Source organism: Bufo bufo, chromosome 10, assembly GCF_905171765.1.
Source record: "Bufo bufo chromosome 10, aBufBuf1.1, whole genome shotgun sequence".
Lineage (NCBI taxonomy): Eukaryota > Metazoa > Chordata > Amphibia > Anura > Bufonidae > Bufo > Bufo bufo.
The window spans coordinates 144,977,207-144,992,613 of NC_053398.1; the positions used below are offsets into that span (position 1 = coordinate 144,977,207).

At 47.4% G+C, this 15,407-nt stretch overlaps 1 protein-coding gene across 1 annotated transcript; it reads left to right on the forward strand.

The window, feature by feature from the left end:
* The first annotated feature begins 1,153 nt into the window (after positions 1–1,153).
* LOC120980727 (testis, prostate and placenta expressed) lies at positions 1,154–9,206 on the forward strand. The gene is made up of 7 exons (XM_040409985.1): positions 1,154–1,175; positions 5,310–5,509; positions 6,055–6,116; positions 6,187–6,361; positions 8,568–8,629; positions 8,740–8,804; positions 8,880–9,206. Exons 2-7 carry the CDS (start codon positions 5,326–5,328, stop codon positions 8,914–8,916), a joined length of 585 nt encoding a protein of 194 aa, XP_040265919.1. The 5' UTR covers positions 1,154–1,175; positions 5,310–5,325; the 3' UTR covers positions 8,917–9,206.
* Positions 9,207–15,407: the final 6,201 nt, after the last annotated feature.

A 15,407-nucleotide genomic window follows, 5' to 3' on the forward strand; every position in this document is an offset into this window, starting at 1 on the left:
CGGGCCCCCCCACCCAAACACTCAGACCCGGTACCCCCCACCCAAACACGGGCCCCCCCACCCAAACACTCAGACCCGCACCACCCACCCCCCCAACCAAAAACACCGAGACCCGGGCCCCCCCACCCAAACACTTTGGGCGGGGGGGCCCCGGGTCTAACACTCAGACCCCGGCCCAAAACCAAACATGCCTCAGACCCACCACCTAAACATACAGACCCCTGGCCCATCCCCCCCCCCCCACCCCAAACTCCGAGGGTCTGGCCTCCCAACCAAATACACAGAGCCTGACCCCTGCACCCCCACCTAAATATACAGACCCTGGCCCCCATACTCAAACAAGCAGACCCCGACCCAAACTTGCAGGGACCGGCCTTTGAACCAAATACACACACATCCCCACACCCCCACCGAAATATACAGACCTCGGCACCCACAAAAACATTCAGGACCCAGCCCCCACTCAAATACAAAAACCCCAACACCCCACCTAAATATACAGACCCTGGTCCCCCCCCCCACCTACCTAAACACACAAGCACCCCCCCCCTAAATATACAGACCTCAGCGCCCAGCAAAACACGCAGATCCCGGTCACCCACCCAAACCTAACAGCCCCCCACCTATATATACAAGCCCAGGCCCCCCCCACCTAAACACCCAGACCCCCAACCAAATACGCAGACCTCGGGCCTCCTACCTATAGAGACCCCAGTCCCCCACCCCATTACCTAAACATACAGACTTCGGCCCCCTCACCCAAATAAGCAGGGTCCAGCCCCCCAACTAAATACAGAGACCCCGCCCCCAAACCCTTGCCCCTCCCACCTAAATATACAGACCTTGGCCCCCGCACCAAAACACAAAGAACCCATCCCAACATCCAAACCCGCAGGGTCCAGTCCCCCACCCAAACCCCACATCACCCACCTAAATATACAGACCCCGGACCCCCACCCACATATGCAGACCTCAGACCATTACCCCTACCCAAAAACATAGACTCTAGCCCCCCTCCCCAAAAAATATATATATATACAGAGCCCCCCACCCAAATACACAGAAACCCAGCCTCCTCCCCTCAAGTCGGAGACTCATATTACGGCCAGAACAAGACAATAACCCAGGAGACGGGAACCGAGCAACACAAACACAGGAGCCGGAGCGTGCCGGAGGTGAGCGCGTAACATGCACCTGTGTGAGATATCATACACATCTACAGGTCTATAGACACATAGAACATGTATGACACTAACAAGCTACACATCTAGAGGACTATAGACACACAGAACATGTATGATACTAACAAGCTCCTCATCTAGAGGACTATAGACACATAGAACATGTATGACACTAACAAGCTCCACATCTAGAGGACTATAGACACATAGAACATATATGATACTAAGAAGCTCCACATCTAGAGGACTATAGACACACAGAACATGTATGATACTAACAAGCTCCTCATCTAGAGGACTATAGACACACAGAACATGTATGATACTAACAAGCTCCTCATCTAGAGGACTATAGACACATAGAACATGTATGACACTAACAAGCTACACATCTAGAGGACTATAGACACACAGAACATGTATGACACTAACAAGCTCCTCATCTAGAGGTCTATAGACACATAGAACATGTATGACACTAACAAGCTCCTCATCTAGAGGTCTATAGACACATAGAACATGTATGACACTAACAAGCTCCTCATCTAGAGGTCTATAGACACATAGAACATGTATGACACTAACAAGCTCCTCATCTAGAGGACTATAGACACATAGAACATGTATGACACTAACAAGCTACACATCTAGAGGACTATAGACACATAGAACATGTATGACACTAACAAGCTCCACATCTACAGGACTATAGACACACAGAACATGTATGACACTAATGACCTCCACATCTAGAGGACTATAGACACACAGAACATGTATGACACTAATAAGCTGCACATCTAGAGGACTATAGACACATAGAACATGTATGATACTAACAAGCTCCACCTAGAGGTCTATTGACACACAAATCATGTATGATACTAAGAAGCTCCACATCTAAAGGACTATAGACACATAGAACATGTATGACACTAACAAGCTCCACATCTACAGGACTATAGACACACAGAACATGTATGACACTAATGACCTCCACATCTACAGGACTATAGACACACAGAACATGTATGACACTAATGACCTCCACATCTAGAGGACTATAGACACACAGAACATGTATGACACTAACAAGCTCCACATCTAGAGGTCTATAGACACATAGAACATGTATGACACTAACAAGCTTCACATCTAGAGGTCTATAGACACATAGAACATGTATGATACTAACAAGCTCCACATCTAGAGGTCTATAGACACATAGAACATGTATGACACTAACAAGCTCCACATCTAGAGGTCTATAGACACATAGAACATGTATGACACTAACAAGCTCCACATCTAGAGGTCTATAGACACATAGAACATGTATGACACTAACAAGCTCCTCATCTAGAGGTCTATAGACACATAGAACATGTATGACACTAACAAGCTCCACATCTAGAAGTCTATAGACACATAGAACATGTATGACACTAACAAGCTCCTCATCTAGAGGTCTATAGACACATAGAACATGTATGATACTAACAAGCTCCACATCTAGAGGTCTATAGACACATAGAACATGTATGACACTAACAAGCTCCACATCTAGAGGTCTATAGACACATAGAACATGTATGACACTAACAAGCTCCACATCTAGAGGTCTATAGACACATAGAACATGTATGACACTAACAAGCTCCACATCTAGAGGTCTATAGACACATAGAACATGTATGACACTAACAAGCTCCTCATCTAGAGGTCTATAGACACATAGAACATGTATGACACTAACAAGCTCCACATCTAGAAGTCTATAGACACATAGAACATGTATGACACTAACAAGCTCCTCATCTAGAGGTCTATAGACACATAGAACATGTATGACACTAACAAGCTTCACATCTAGAGGACTATAGACACATAGAACATTATGGTGGGCTTTATTACTACTGGGGGTCTAGAGGGGACATGATTACTAGTATGTGCACTATGGGAGCATTATTACTTCTGGGGCACAGTGGGGACATGTTGGGGGCACTGTAGGAGCACTATTACTGCCACGTGTGCTCTAGCAGAGAATTATTCCTATTGGTGGTTCTTTTGGGAGCACTATTGCTGTTGGGGCACCTTGGCACAGTATCAGCTTACCACAATTATTTTTGGGGGACGTTATGTTTACACTATTAGTTTCAGGGCCACTATTTGCTGGGCGCAGTTATTTTAGCAGGGCCGGGCCGAGCCGCCTGGTGTGATCGCCTCACTTTGCCTAATTGGCGGTGCGGCCCTGCTGGTGCCCCTTAAAATTTTGCGCCCGGGGCAAAGGCCTTCCCCCCCACGCTATGCCACTGCTGTTATCAAAATGAACAAGGCCTGGATTGCCCCTGACTTCTCTACTCCACCAGAGGAAAGTGGCCAAACATAAAGGCCCTTTAAATGTGGCTTTTATGGTGTATTGACAACACTGTATTCCCTGCACCCCTTCCACCACTAAAAAGGGCATATGGTTCAATCTCCCTTTTCTCATCCTCCTCCTCCATCATATCAACATGCTTATTAGGCTGCCCTCGCCCATAATGTTTTAGAGGGTCACCAGCAGGCCCTTGTCCATAATGTTTTTGAGGGTCACCAGCAGGCCATCAATCATAATTTTTCAAGGCTGTGTATGATGCCCTCCTTTATGTGTAATAAAGGGTGTATTGGAGGCCGGTTCCTTGTAATTTTTGGCAGCCCTTTCACTTAGTGCATAGGCTTTATGAGTGTAGGAGTCCCACTACCTGAACAATTGTACCACAATGTGAATGAGCCCCTCCATTATGTGATATACAGGTTGTATCGGAGTGCCTCTTCCTTGTAATTTTTGGCAGCACTTGCACTTTATAAACAAGTAAATATACAGGAAAGAATGGATTGCAGGATAAAACTTACCAGAAAGATTAAAGGACCTTAACATGTATAGCTTGGAAGAAAGACGAGACAGAGGGGAGATGAGAGAAACTGCTAAATACATAGAGGGAATCAACAAGGTGAAAGAGGAGAGAATATTTAAAAGAAGAAAAACTGCTACAAGAGGACATAGTTTTAAATTAGAGGGGCAAAGGGTTAACAGTAATATCAGGAAGTATTACTTTACTGAGAGAGTAGTGGATGCATGGAATAGCCTTCCTGCAGAAGTGCTAGCTGCAAATACTCAGATATATTGGGCAGACTAGATGGGCCGAATGGTTCTTATCTGCCGACACATTCTATGTTTCTATGTTTCCTAACAATTTTTCCTCTAAAATCGATTTTATCTTCGGTTTTGTGCGTATTATTGTCAGTTTGTAAAAGTGGCGTACTACTCGGACAACATCGTTCCCAGCAGCGACCTGGGAGGCCAAGATGCATCCAGACATCCTCCCCATGCTGTTCCCGAACCATTTCGGTGGTGTTTCCATCAATTTCTGACCTTTTCCTATGAACCAGACACCCTCCCCTCTTCAGAGCAGCGGGTGCCTGGTTTAATGCTCGGGTTCTCCCATTGACTTCCATCTGTAGAGCACCCGAGTATCCCGATGTGTTCTACTCGAACACCAGAGCACTCAGCACTTTGGTGCTCGATGAACACTACCTCTGTCCTTTCCAAACCCCTAGAGATTCCACTATTCCCTCCAGTGCCCTCTGTCTCACCAGACTCCTTTATTGGTTCCAATCTGTTCCTCGCCATACTTTTGTCCCCTCTAGACTCTGTTGTCCTCTCCAGACTGCTCTTTTCCATTCAGACTCCTGTGTCCTCCTCCAGATCCCTACGTACTCTCCAAACCTCTATGTCCTCCACTGCTCCCTGTCCTCCTCCAGACTCCTATGTCTTCTACAGACCCCACCGTCCTCTTCCAACACCATCATCCCTCTATTTTCTCCAGATGTCTCTGTCCACTCCAGTTCTCCTCTAGAGACTGTCCCTTCCAGACCCATCTGTGTCCTCTCTAGATGCCTGTCCTCCAGACCAATCTAGGAGCAGTTTATCCGCCCTGACATGGGTAGAGAAGTCCCTATACATTATATAATCAGCTGGTCCCCAGAAGTACAGCGACTTGGTGTGGTAATGAGTTATCCTATGTGCACGGCCAGCCTTACTCTTATAGAACTAGGACCATTTGGCCATTCATGGTCGTGTTTTTGCAGGTCTCATCTCCAGCAGATGGCTGTATCCCAGCACCGTCATAGCTGTGTCTTGGACAAGTTCTCTCCTATGTACCACCTAGCGGGAGTAAAGCACACCCTGTACCACCCACGGCTGCCTACCCTGCGCAGGATGGAGATGGACAGCATGGCCCACAAGCTAAGTGATGAGCACTCAAGGAGCAGCACGCCCTGCGACCACAGTGAGTGGCCAACAATCAGCGTTGCCCCCTTCATCCCAAACATCTCCGGGATTCATAAAGGTGGCATTATAATTAAGAGGCATTTTTGCCTGGAGAACAATAGTAGTCAGTGAGTTTTATGACCTCCCTAAACTTGACTGGGAGCTGAGTCTTAGAAAACTGTTGGGTTGGGGCTTAGCAGGAGTAAGGCCCTGAGGAAGTCGCCATCCTTCTCATAGCTCTGCGGCCTGATAGTCGTAGTTTTACCAGGTTTATCCTCCAGATCCAGCAGACACATTTATGAAGCATTAGTTCTTAGGTGCATCATAGTTGGAGGCCATTGTATGCCACATCCCAACCGGGAGCAATCCTCATCCAGGACTCAGATATGCAGGAAGTAAGACCCTCGGTCCCCCTTAAAAATCCTTGATCTTCAGGGACCGGTCATAACCTCTACAATTATAATATCCGGACAGACAAGACGACAACTCCTTATAATGAGCAGGTTAACGTGCAGCTGCCTGAGTGCTCAATATAACCGTCTACTCCTATCTCTGCCGATGCAGGAACCTTCCGGAACGCCAGGTGCACCATGTATGACGCAGAGAAGCATCTTCTACCATCTCTGGTGAGTGGCTCCCTGGTAAACGCTCTCTGTCCCAAACATTCAGGATTATAAACATCATCGTCTTCTTCAGGAAATCACAGACACAGGGAGGCGGCTGACGCAGCAACGTGCAAACTATAACATGGCGGCACAACTCCTGGGACAGCGCGAAGAGAAAGACACAACCGGTAGGAAAAACGGAAAACACAGCCCCAGAAGTGCCACAGCCTCCGGGCATCTTGGACTGACAGATCTAAGGAGAATGGGTAATAGTAATACTACATTTATGTAATTGTACCAACAGCATCCATGGCCAGAGGACTATAGGCACATATCATGTATGATAATAAGAAGCTCCACATCTAGAGGACTATAGACACATAGAACATGTATGACACTAACAAGCTCCACATTTAGAGGTCTATAGACACATAGAACATGTATGACACTAATGACCTCCACATCTAGAGGACTATAGACACATAGAACATGTATGATACTAACAAGCTCCACATCTAGAGGACTATAGACACATAGAACATGTATGATACTAACAAGCTCCACATCTACAGGTCTATAGACACATAGAACATATATGACACTAACAAGCTCCACATCTAGAGGACTATAGACACATAGAACATGTATGACACTAATGACCTCCACATCTAGAGGTCTATAGACACATAGAACATGTATGATACTAACAAGCTGCACATCTAGAGGTCTATAGACACATAGAACATGTATGATACTAATTACCTCCACATCTAGAGGACTATAGACACATAGAACATGTATGATACTAATAAGCTCCAGATCTAGCGGACTATAGACACATAGAACATGTATGACACTAATGACCTCCACATGTAGAGGACTATAGGCACATAGAACATGTATGACACTAATTACCTCCACATCTAGAGGACTATAGGCACATAGAACATGTATGACACTAACAAGCTCCACATCTACAGGTCTATAGACACATAGAACATGTATTGACACTAATGACCTGCACATCTACAGGTCTATAGACACATAGAACATGTATGATACTAATGACCTCCACATCTACAGGTCTATAGACACATAGAACATGTATGATACTAAGAAGCTCCACATCTAGAGGTCTATAGACACATAGAACATGTATGACACTAATGACCTCCACATCTAGAGGACTATAGGCACATAGAACATGTATGATACTAACAAGCTCCACCTAGAGGTCTATTGACACACATACCATGTATGATACTAAGAAGCTCCACATCTAGAGGACTATAGACACATAGAACATGTATGATACTAATAAGCTGCACATCTAGAGGTCTATAGACACATAGAACATGTATGATACTAATTACCTCCACATCTAGAGGACTATAGACACATAGAACATGTATGACACTAATGACCTCCACATCTAGAGGACTATAGACACATAGAACATATATGATACTAATAAGCTCCAGATCTAGCGGACTATAGACACATAGAACATGTATGATACTAATAAGCTCCAGATCTAGCGGACTATAGACACATAGAACATGTATGACACTAATGACCTCCACATCTAGAGGACTATAGACACATAGAACATGTATGACACTAACAAGCTCCACCTAGAGGTCTATTGACACACATATCATGTATGATACTAAGAAGCTCCACATCTAGAGGACTATAGACACATAGAACATGTATGATACTAACAAGCTCCACATCTAGAGGACTATAGACACATAGAACATGTATGACACTAATAAGCTCCACATCTAGAGGACTATAGACACATAGAACATGTATGACACTAACAAGCTCCACCTAGAGGTCTATTGACACACATATCATGTATGATACTAAGAAGCTCCACATCTAAAGGACTACAGCTACTTTCCTACTAGCGTCTTTACTGGATCCGGCGGGGTTCAGCAAAAACGCTTCCGTTACTGATAATACAACCATCTGCACCCGTTATGAACGGATCCGGTTGTATTATCTTTAACATTGCCAAGACGGATCCGTCACGAGCTCCACTGAAAGTCAATGGGGGACGGATCCATTTTCGATTGTGTCATAGTCTCAATACCGGAAAAAAACGCTTCCGTTTTGCCCTTATTCATTGTCAATAGGGTCAAAACTTAACTGAACAGAACAAAATGCTCCAAAATGCTTGACAATGAATGGGGACAAAACGGAAGCGTTTTTTTCCGTTTTGAGACCCTATGATGAATCTCAATACCGGAAAATAGAAACGCTAGTGTGAAAGTAGCCGTTTATTAGATTATTACACCACGGATCTGCAGAGCCGTGTTGAGCAGCATCAGGTCCCTTTTCCATGTGTAGATGTTCTATGATACGGCACGGTGGTCGGTGCTCGTTACATGTGGTTATGAACGGTCACTTATACCTTCTGGTGCAGTGTTTCAGCGATGAAGATGTTCGGTCTTTTATTTTCAGATTTGGGGTTTAGTGGCTATGCTGTGAGGTTCCTGTCCCCTAATGTCACTCATTCCTGGAGGGTAAGTGAGAAGAAGTCATAGACGTGTAACAGTACCACCGCTATCTCTTCTCACAGGGGAGCATACATAGATATATATATATATAATATATAAACACTCTACGCCCCCAGTTCTGCCTAGAGCACAATCCGGGTCTGGATGAATATGGACAAAAGCCAGTTCCTGTGGAGACCATGTAAGTCTGTACCTAATAACATGGTTCCCCAGTCCCCCAGTCCTCCATTAACACCCTGCCCTCTTCCCATAACAGGAACACTTTTCGCACATTCGGCCGTTCATACAGATGAGACCAGCAGCCCCCGACGTCCACGTTCCCTGGAAGGAAGACCGCAGAGGATTTACATCTATATCCCGGAAGCAGCAGCAATGATCTCTCACCGATCCAATTATCTACACCCATCACGTGTTGGGTGCCATGTTGTGCTACATGTATGTCCCCACTTTTGTGGCAGGTCGATGGTGGAGCGGTAAGAATCCATAGACCTCTCTACATATCCCAAAGGACAGCACTAGCTGCACATGACTGAGCACCAAGATGGCAGACATACAGAGGGGGCAATGGGTTAAATAAACAGGTATGACAGGTCCAGCTTGTTTGCCTCTTTGTAACGGGTGGTGTCATGGCAGTTCCCTGGTATTCACCTTTTAACCCCTATACAGGGAACCAACCAGGCCACTACCTCATGATGTAGTCCTGATGAAGTTGGCTGCTGACCCACAGAGATCAGGACTCGACTCAGGAAAAAGGCGTAGTCTGAGCACAGTCCAAGGGCAGGCGGAGTATGTGTGTAGTCCAAATCATAGTGCCAAGGTCAGGGCAGACTTAGCTAAGGTCACAGTTCCAAGGTCGATGAAGTACGTTTGTGGTCCAGGTAGCAGTTCCAAGATCGGGCAGGCACAGTACATGCCTAGTCCAGGTCGCATTTCCAAGGGTGGGGCAGACTGAGTATGTTTGAAATCCAGATAGCAGTTCCAAAGTTGGGGCACACTGAGTACATGTGTAGTCCAGGTCACAGTTCCAAGGTTGGGGCAGGCAGAGTATGTTCGTAGTCCAGGTCACAGTTCCAAAGGTGGGGCAGACACAGTATGTGCCTAGTCTAGGTCGTAGTTCAAAGATCTGGACAGGCAAAGTACATGTGTAGTTCAGGTCACAGTTCCAAGGTTGGGGCAGGCACAGTATGTGCCTAGTCCAGGTCACAGTTCCAAGGTCGGGGCAGACTGAGTACGTGTGTAGGTTAGGTCACAGTTCTAAGGTCGGGGCAGACTGAGTACGTGTGTAGTCCAGGTCACAGTTCCAAGGTCGGGGCAGACTGAGTACATGCGTAGTCCAGGTCACAGTTCCAAGGTCAGGGCAGGCTGAGTATGTGCATAGTCCAGGTCACAGTTCCAAGGTGAGGCCAGGTTGAGTACGTTTGTGATCCAGGAAGCAGTTCCATGGTCGGGGCAGGCTGAGTACATGTGTAGTCCAGGTCACAGTTCCAAGGTTGGGGCAGGCTGAGTACGTTTGTAGTCCAGGTCACAGTTACAAGGTTGGGGCAGGCTGAGTACGTTTGTAGTCCAGGTCACAGTTCCAAGGTCGGGGCAGACTGAGTACCTGTGTAGTCCAGGTCACAGTTCCAAGGTCGGGGCAGACTGAGTACATGTGTAGTCCAGGTCACAGTTCCAAGGTCGGGGCAGACTGAGTACATGTGTAGTCCAGGTCACAGTTCCAAGGTCGGGGCAGACTGAGTACCTGTGTAGTCCAGGTCACAGTTCCAAGGTCGGGGCAGACTGAGTACCTGTGTAGTCCAGGTCACAGTTCCAAGGTCGGGGCAGACTGAGTACCTGTGTAGTCCAGGTCACAGTTCCAAGGTCGGGGCAGACTGAGTACCTATGTAGTCCAGGTCACAGTTCCAAGGTTGGGGCAGACTGAGTACCTGTGTAGTCCAGGTCACAGTTCCAAGGTCGGGGCAGACTGAGTACCTGTGTAGTCCAGGTCACAGTTCCAAGGTCGGGGCAGACTGAGTACCTGTGTAGTCCAGGTCACAGTTCCAAGGTTGGGGCAGACTGAGTACCTGTGTAGTCCAGGTCACAGGCAGGCAGCAAGGAGCAGAATCAGTAGAAATGCAAGGTACGGTACACGGGTGGTCAGACGAGATCACACCTGGTTACCAGAGACTAGAAAACTCAAAGCCTAGACGAGGAGGTGGAACCACAGCCCAGCTAAATAGGAAGGTTGACCAGCACTTTAGACAGCAGCTGGACAGGGGCAGGAGGGAAGGATTAACCCTCGCAGTGCTGAAAGGAAGTTCACTGAGCACTAGTTCCAATACACACAGGGAGAGTGAAGCGAGAGCAGCGGGCACGAGCACCAGCGCGGCACTCTTCTGTTCATGGGTGTTACGTTACCCAGATGTCCCTGCCCAGAGTGGGAACTTTGACTCTATAGATCGCCTACCCTCCATCACCTACCCATCTACTAAATGCCCCACATGACAGGAACATGCTGGAAGCCAGGGGCATCAATACTGTATGTCTGTTCAGTCATGTCCTATCAAAAAAACTGAGTGTAGGGGGAAGCTAAATGAAACAGAAGATAATCCCCGTATCTCCATCAACGCCATCCAGATCGACCTCCATCTCTCTGACATCTCAAACCTGTCCATGTTCTCAAGCTCTCCAGCCACGACCCACCCGTGTAAACTGTGCTCCCCTTGTCATTATTCAGCAGAGATGGACGAAGTTTTGAAAAATTCGATTCGTTCCGAATTAATTTGTCACAAATCAGGATAAATCTGGTACGCTAAGGCCCATCTCCCTAATCATATTCACCCACTTGGTCGCCTAATCTGAGTGTGAAGACTTGGAATTTAAACTGCAGGGAGATTGTATCGCCGTGTGAATTACGCTCTAGTGCACCCATATTCATAGTTAATCCGTTCTGTACGTACTGTGCCATCAGTATTACAGGTGGTTGTAATTTATGGACTGTCTACATCACTGTGCAGGGCACCAAGATTCATAGCTAATCCTTTCTGTTAGCTGTCAGATTACTGGGTGTCAGTATTAGAGTTCAATAAAACCATTAGGTCTAATTTATCGCCAGCGTCAGCAGCAGTGGCAGTACCAGTGTGCACCAAGATTCATAGCTAACCCCTTCTGTTAAACAAAAATAAAAACATGCAGCAGCCTTCAGTAAAGCAAAAACAAACAAACATGTGCGTCCCTGCAGGAGCTGTGTCCAAATAGCTCCTTAGTGGAACAAAATAAATAAATGGAGGCAACGTCTATAAAGTAGTGGAGAAAAAAAAAAGAAGTTATTTTAATGCATGTTGTGGCAGTCCAAACACATGCTTTTTAATACCTTCTGTTAGCTGTAGATTTACTGTGTGTCAGTATTAGAGGCCTATGTTAGAGTCAGGTCTAATTTATTGTCGTCGACTTAACAGTGCAGTGCCCCAAGATTCAAGTAGTGGCCCAAAGACAGAGTGGGGAGTGTGGCAGTACCAGTGATAATAATGGCCCCATGACAGAGTGGGGACGGTGGGGGCTACAGCAGAAGTGGCCCCATGACAGAGTGGGGACAGTGGTTGCAGTAGAATAACAGTAGTAGCGGCACCATGACAGAGTGGGGATGGTGGAGGCAGCAGCAATGGCAGTAGTAGCCCCATGACAGAGTGGGGAGTGTGGCAATTTGCACAAGGGATTTGAAGGGCCTCCATCGCCACTGCATACTGCCACAGTCTGCTGAGGTCATCTGTGTCATCTTCATCGTTGCTTCCCAGCTCCTCTCCTGTTGCTTGGGTAGATAAGCCACCTAGAAGTGTATATCATTTCTCAGCGTTTATGTCCTCCTCCTCTTCTGCCAGTTCATCCTTCTCAGGGCTCAGGTGGCCATGAGATGTAGGTGCCACGTCTTCCGCCCACTCGCCAATCAGATTTCTAAGCCTCCCCTCCAGGACGTGAATTGGAATGACATCATTCACCCCGTAGTTCTGCTGACTGACAAATAATGTGGCCTCCTCAAAGGGCCTGAGCAAACAGCAGGTGTCATGCATGAGCTGCCACTGGCTAACGTTGAAGTCACACCGGGGAGTAGTCCTGTCCGTTTTTTGGCCGCCTTTCTCTGCTCGTACAGGCGGTCTAACATGTGGAGCATGGAGCTGCAATAGGTGGGAAATTAGCATATCAGGCGATGTTGGGGAAGAGCATTTTGCCTTTGCAGCTCAAGGAGGGCATGGTAAGAGTGGCTGAAGTGCATGTTCCTGGACATTTTAACAGCTCTTGCCGTTCAGTGGAAGACCTGAGGAACCAGGTAACAAGATTGAAGACGTGCACCATGCAGGTCGTATGGGTCAGCCGTATCTGACAGAATGTTCTTCCCATTATTAGTAACCATGATTCCTATCTCAACTTGGCGAGGAAACAGTCAGTGTTTGATTTCTTTATTGATGACGCCGAGCAGTTCCTCCCCGGTGTGGCTCAGCTCGCCCAGGCGCAGAATCAAGTGATAATGCCCAGCTTGGCATAGGTGATACGCTGGAGGACATTGGCGAAGAAATCCCAGCATTACAACGCGGAGGTGGCATTGCCATCACCTGGCCAAGGTGCTGGTGTGCCTGGGCCGGAACAACATCTATGGTCCTTGACCATAGTTACAACTCCACTCGTCAGCGCTGGTATGAACTCTACAAGAGTAGATGTCGGCTTGAGACTCTCTACCTTGGGTGGGCACAAGCCATCAGTTCTTTGAAATGTGCAGAATCAACTACATGGAATGGACTACAGCACCAGCAACTTGGCCAGCTGCTCGTTCAGCTTCTGTGCCGCCGGATGAGCGATTGCTGATGAAACAAGTGACGAGGAGGAGGAAGAGCTATGGACGACGTTGAAGTCAATGGGAAGGAACACCGTTTCCTTCTGCTGATATCGTCGAGCGCTGACTGCTGGAGAGGGGGTGCGGGCCAGCGGGAGATGCAGCGGTTGCTGTATCAGGCTGTAACACTAAATCAGTGGCACGGTTTTCCCACGCCACTTTATGGCGACCCTGGATGCGTTGACGCAGGGCCATAGTGCCAACATTAGCACCCTGACCATGCCTCGCCTTCTGCCAACACATCCTGCATACCGCCACGCTTAAGTCCCCCAGGAAAATTCCCACACTGACAAGTATGGCCTTTTTCCTCAAGCACTGTGTGATGCCTGCCTGACGCTGCTTTTATGAACCAGTGAACTGCTAGTGGGTTTCCCACAGGTAGTCTCCTGAGTAGCAGTTTACCCATCCCACGTTTGGCTACAGATCTCCCACTGCTCATGGGCACGCTGCCACCCTTGCCCCCTGATGATGCCTCCTCCTCACCTGGCTCCAACGGCTACATCCGTTTGTTCCTCATTAATTTCACTCTTTACCTGTCCCTTGCACAAGTCCCTGACGTCTCGAAACATGTGCTCCCACCCGACTGTCATCATCGGTAGTTGCACGCCTAGGAGTCCACAGCGGACCAAGTCTGGGCTGGCCTGCAACTGCTGACTATCCTTAAAAAGCTAATTTTTGCTTAAATGCAGAGCAGAGCCGGCAGCTATCATTACTTGGCTAGCAGAAAAGGAAGCAAAGGAGGCAGGTTCAGGACAGGTGAGGGCACAGAGGTTGTTCCTGGGCCATGCCAACTAAGCGTGGTGTCAGAGGATCCCACCGACATCTGGCTGTGTGTATCTGTGGTCACCTGAGATGATGTTGAAGAGCAAGTCAACCATTCCAGGACAGTTGGATTGTTGGTCACAATAATGACTGTTGGATCACAATGACAGCTCTGGCCTGTTGCTGCTACCACCCCTTCTTCTGCTGCTGCTACTTGTGCCGGCTGCAGCAACATTTCTGCCACTGCCCGTTCCTTTGGGGGCTCAGACAACTGTCTGTTGGTCGTAGCGTACAGTAACTGAATCAGTAATGTAACAAATTAAGTATGAATGGCGCAGCAGGTGAACAAGATAATTGTGGCGATATATTACACCGCACCTTAATACTGAGGCACAGTAAAAAGTGACAATGGTTCAACAAGATGCAGATGGTGATTACACTCAGCCTGCACTGTCCCTGCAGTCTCCCTACACTGTCCCTATCCAATATTCCACAATTAAAGGCATCTTGAACACTGTCCCTAGTGCTCGTCACGTCTCTCCCTAAGACCAGCTCGCACGGGATGAGGCTTTATTTTTATATAGGGCTGTGACATCACAGGGGCTGGCTATCTGCTGATTGGCTGGCTGCATGGCATTATGGGTCATATCGCATTCCTGGGCTTCTTACTTTCACTTTGTAATACGTACAGCAGCCGTTTTGTTACCACATAGCGCAAGGAAATTTAGATTCATAGCAAATCTAATTTTTCCTAAACTTTGGATCAAACTCCACTTCATATGCTTTGATTCACTCAATACTAATTCAAGATGTCCCGGGGCTCGTCAGAATTCTCCCATAACATGGAGGAGCCAATTTACTCATTGATCTCGGGGCCTCCCTTCCTAACGCTGGGTCTAATGCTACCAGCAGGATGGATCAGGCCACCCATAAATTGTTCCACAATTGCGAGACACAGTTACTTAAGAGCCTCCTGCCCCAATAGCTGCTCCCACCCAGGATGGTAGCAACATTCACTGGCCACTTCCGGAGCGCAGCAGGCGAGGCTGAACCTATAGGGCATGATTCAGATTTCCTGTGTCAGGCTCCACCCCCTCAGGCCCATACTACGGAAAACACAGCGCCTGAGTGACTGGACTGTTCCTTTAACGATCAGAAGCA

Bases quoted from the DNA above. Each gene is read 5' to 3' on its own strand.
- LOC120980727 (XM_040409985.1), top strand. From the start codon at position 5,326: ATGGCTGTATCCCAGCACCGTCATAGCTGTGTCTTGGACAAGTTCTCT. The intron at 5,510-6,054 runs GTGAGTGGCCAA...CTGCCGATGCAG, and splicing joins CAGCACGCCCTGCGACCACA to GAACCTTCCGGAACGCCAGG. The intron at 8,630-8,739 runs GTAAGTGAGAAG...CTACGCCCCCAG, and splicing joins ATGTCACTCATTCCTGGAGG to TTCTGCCTAGAGCACAATCC.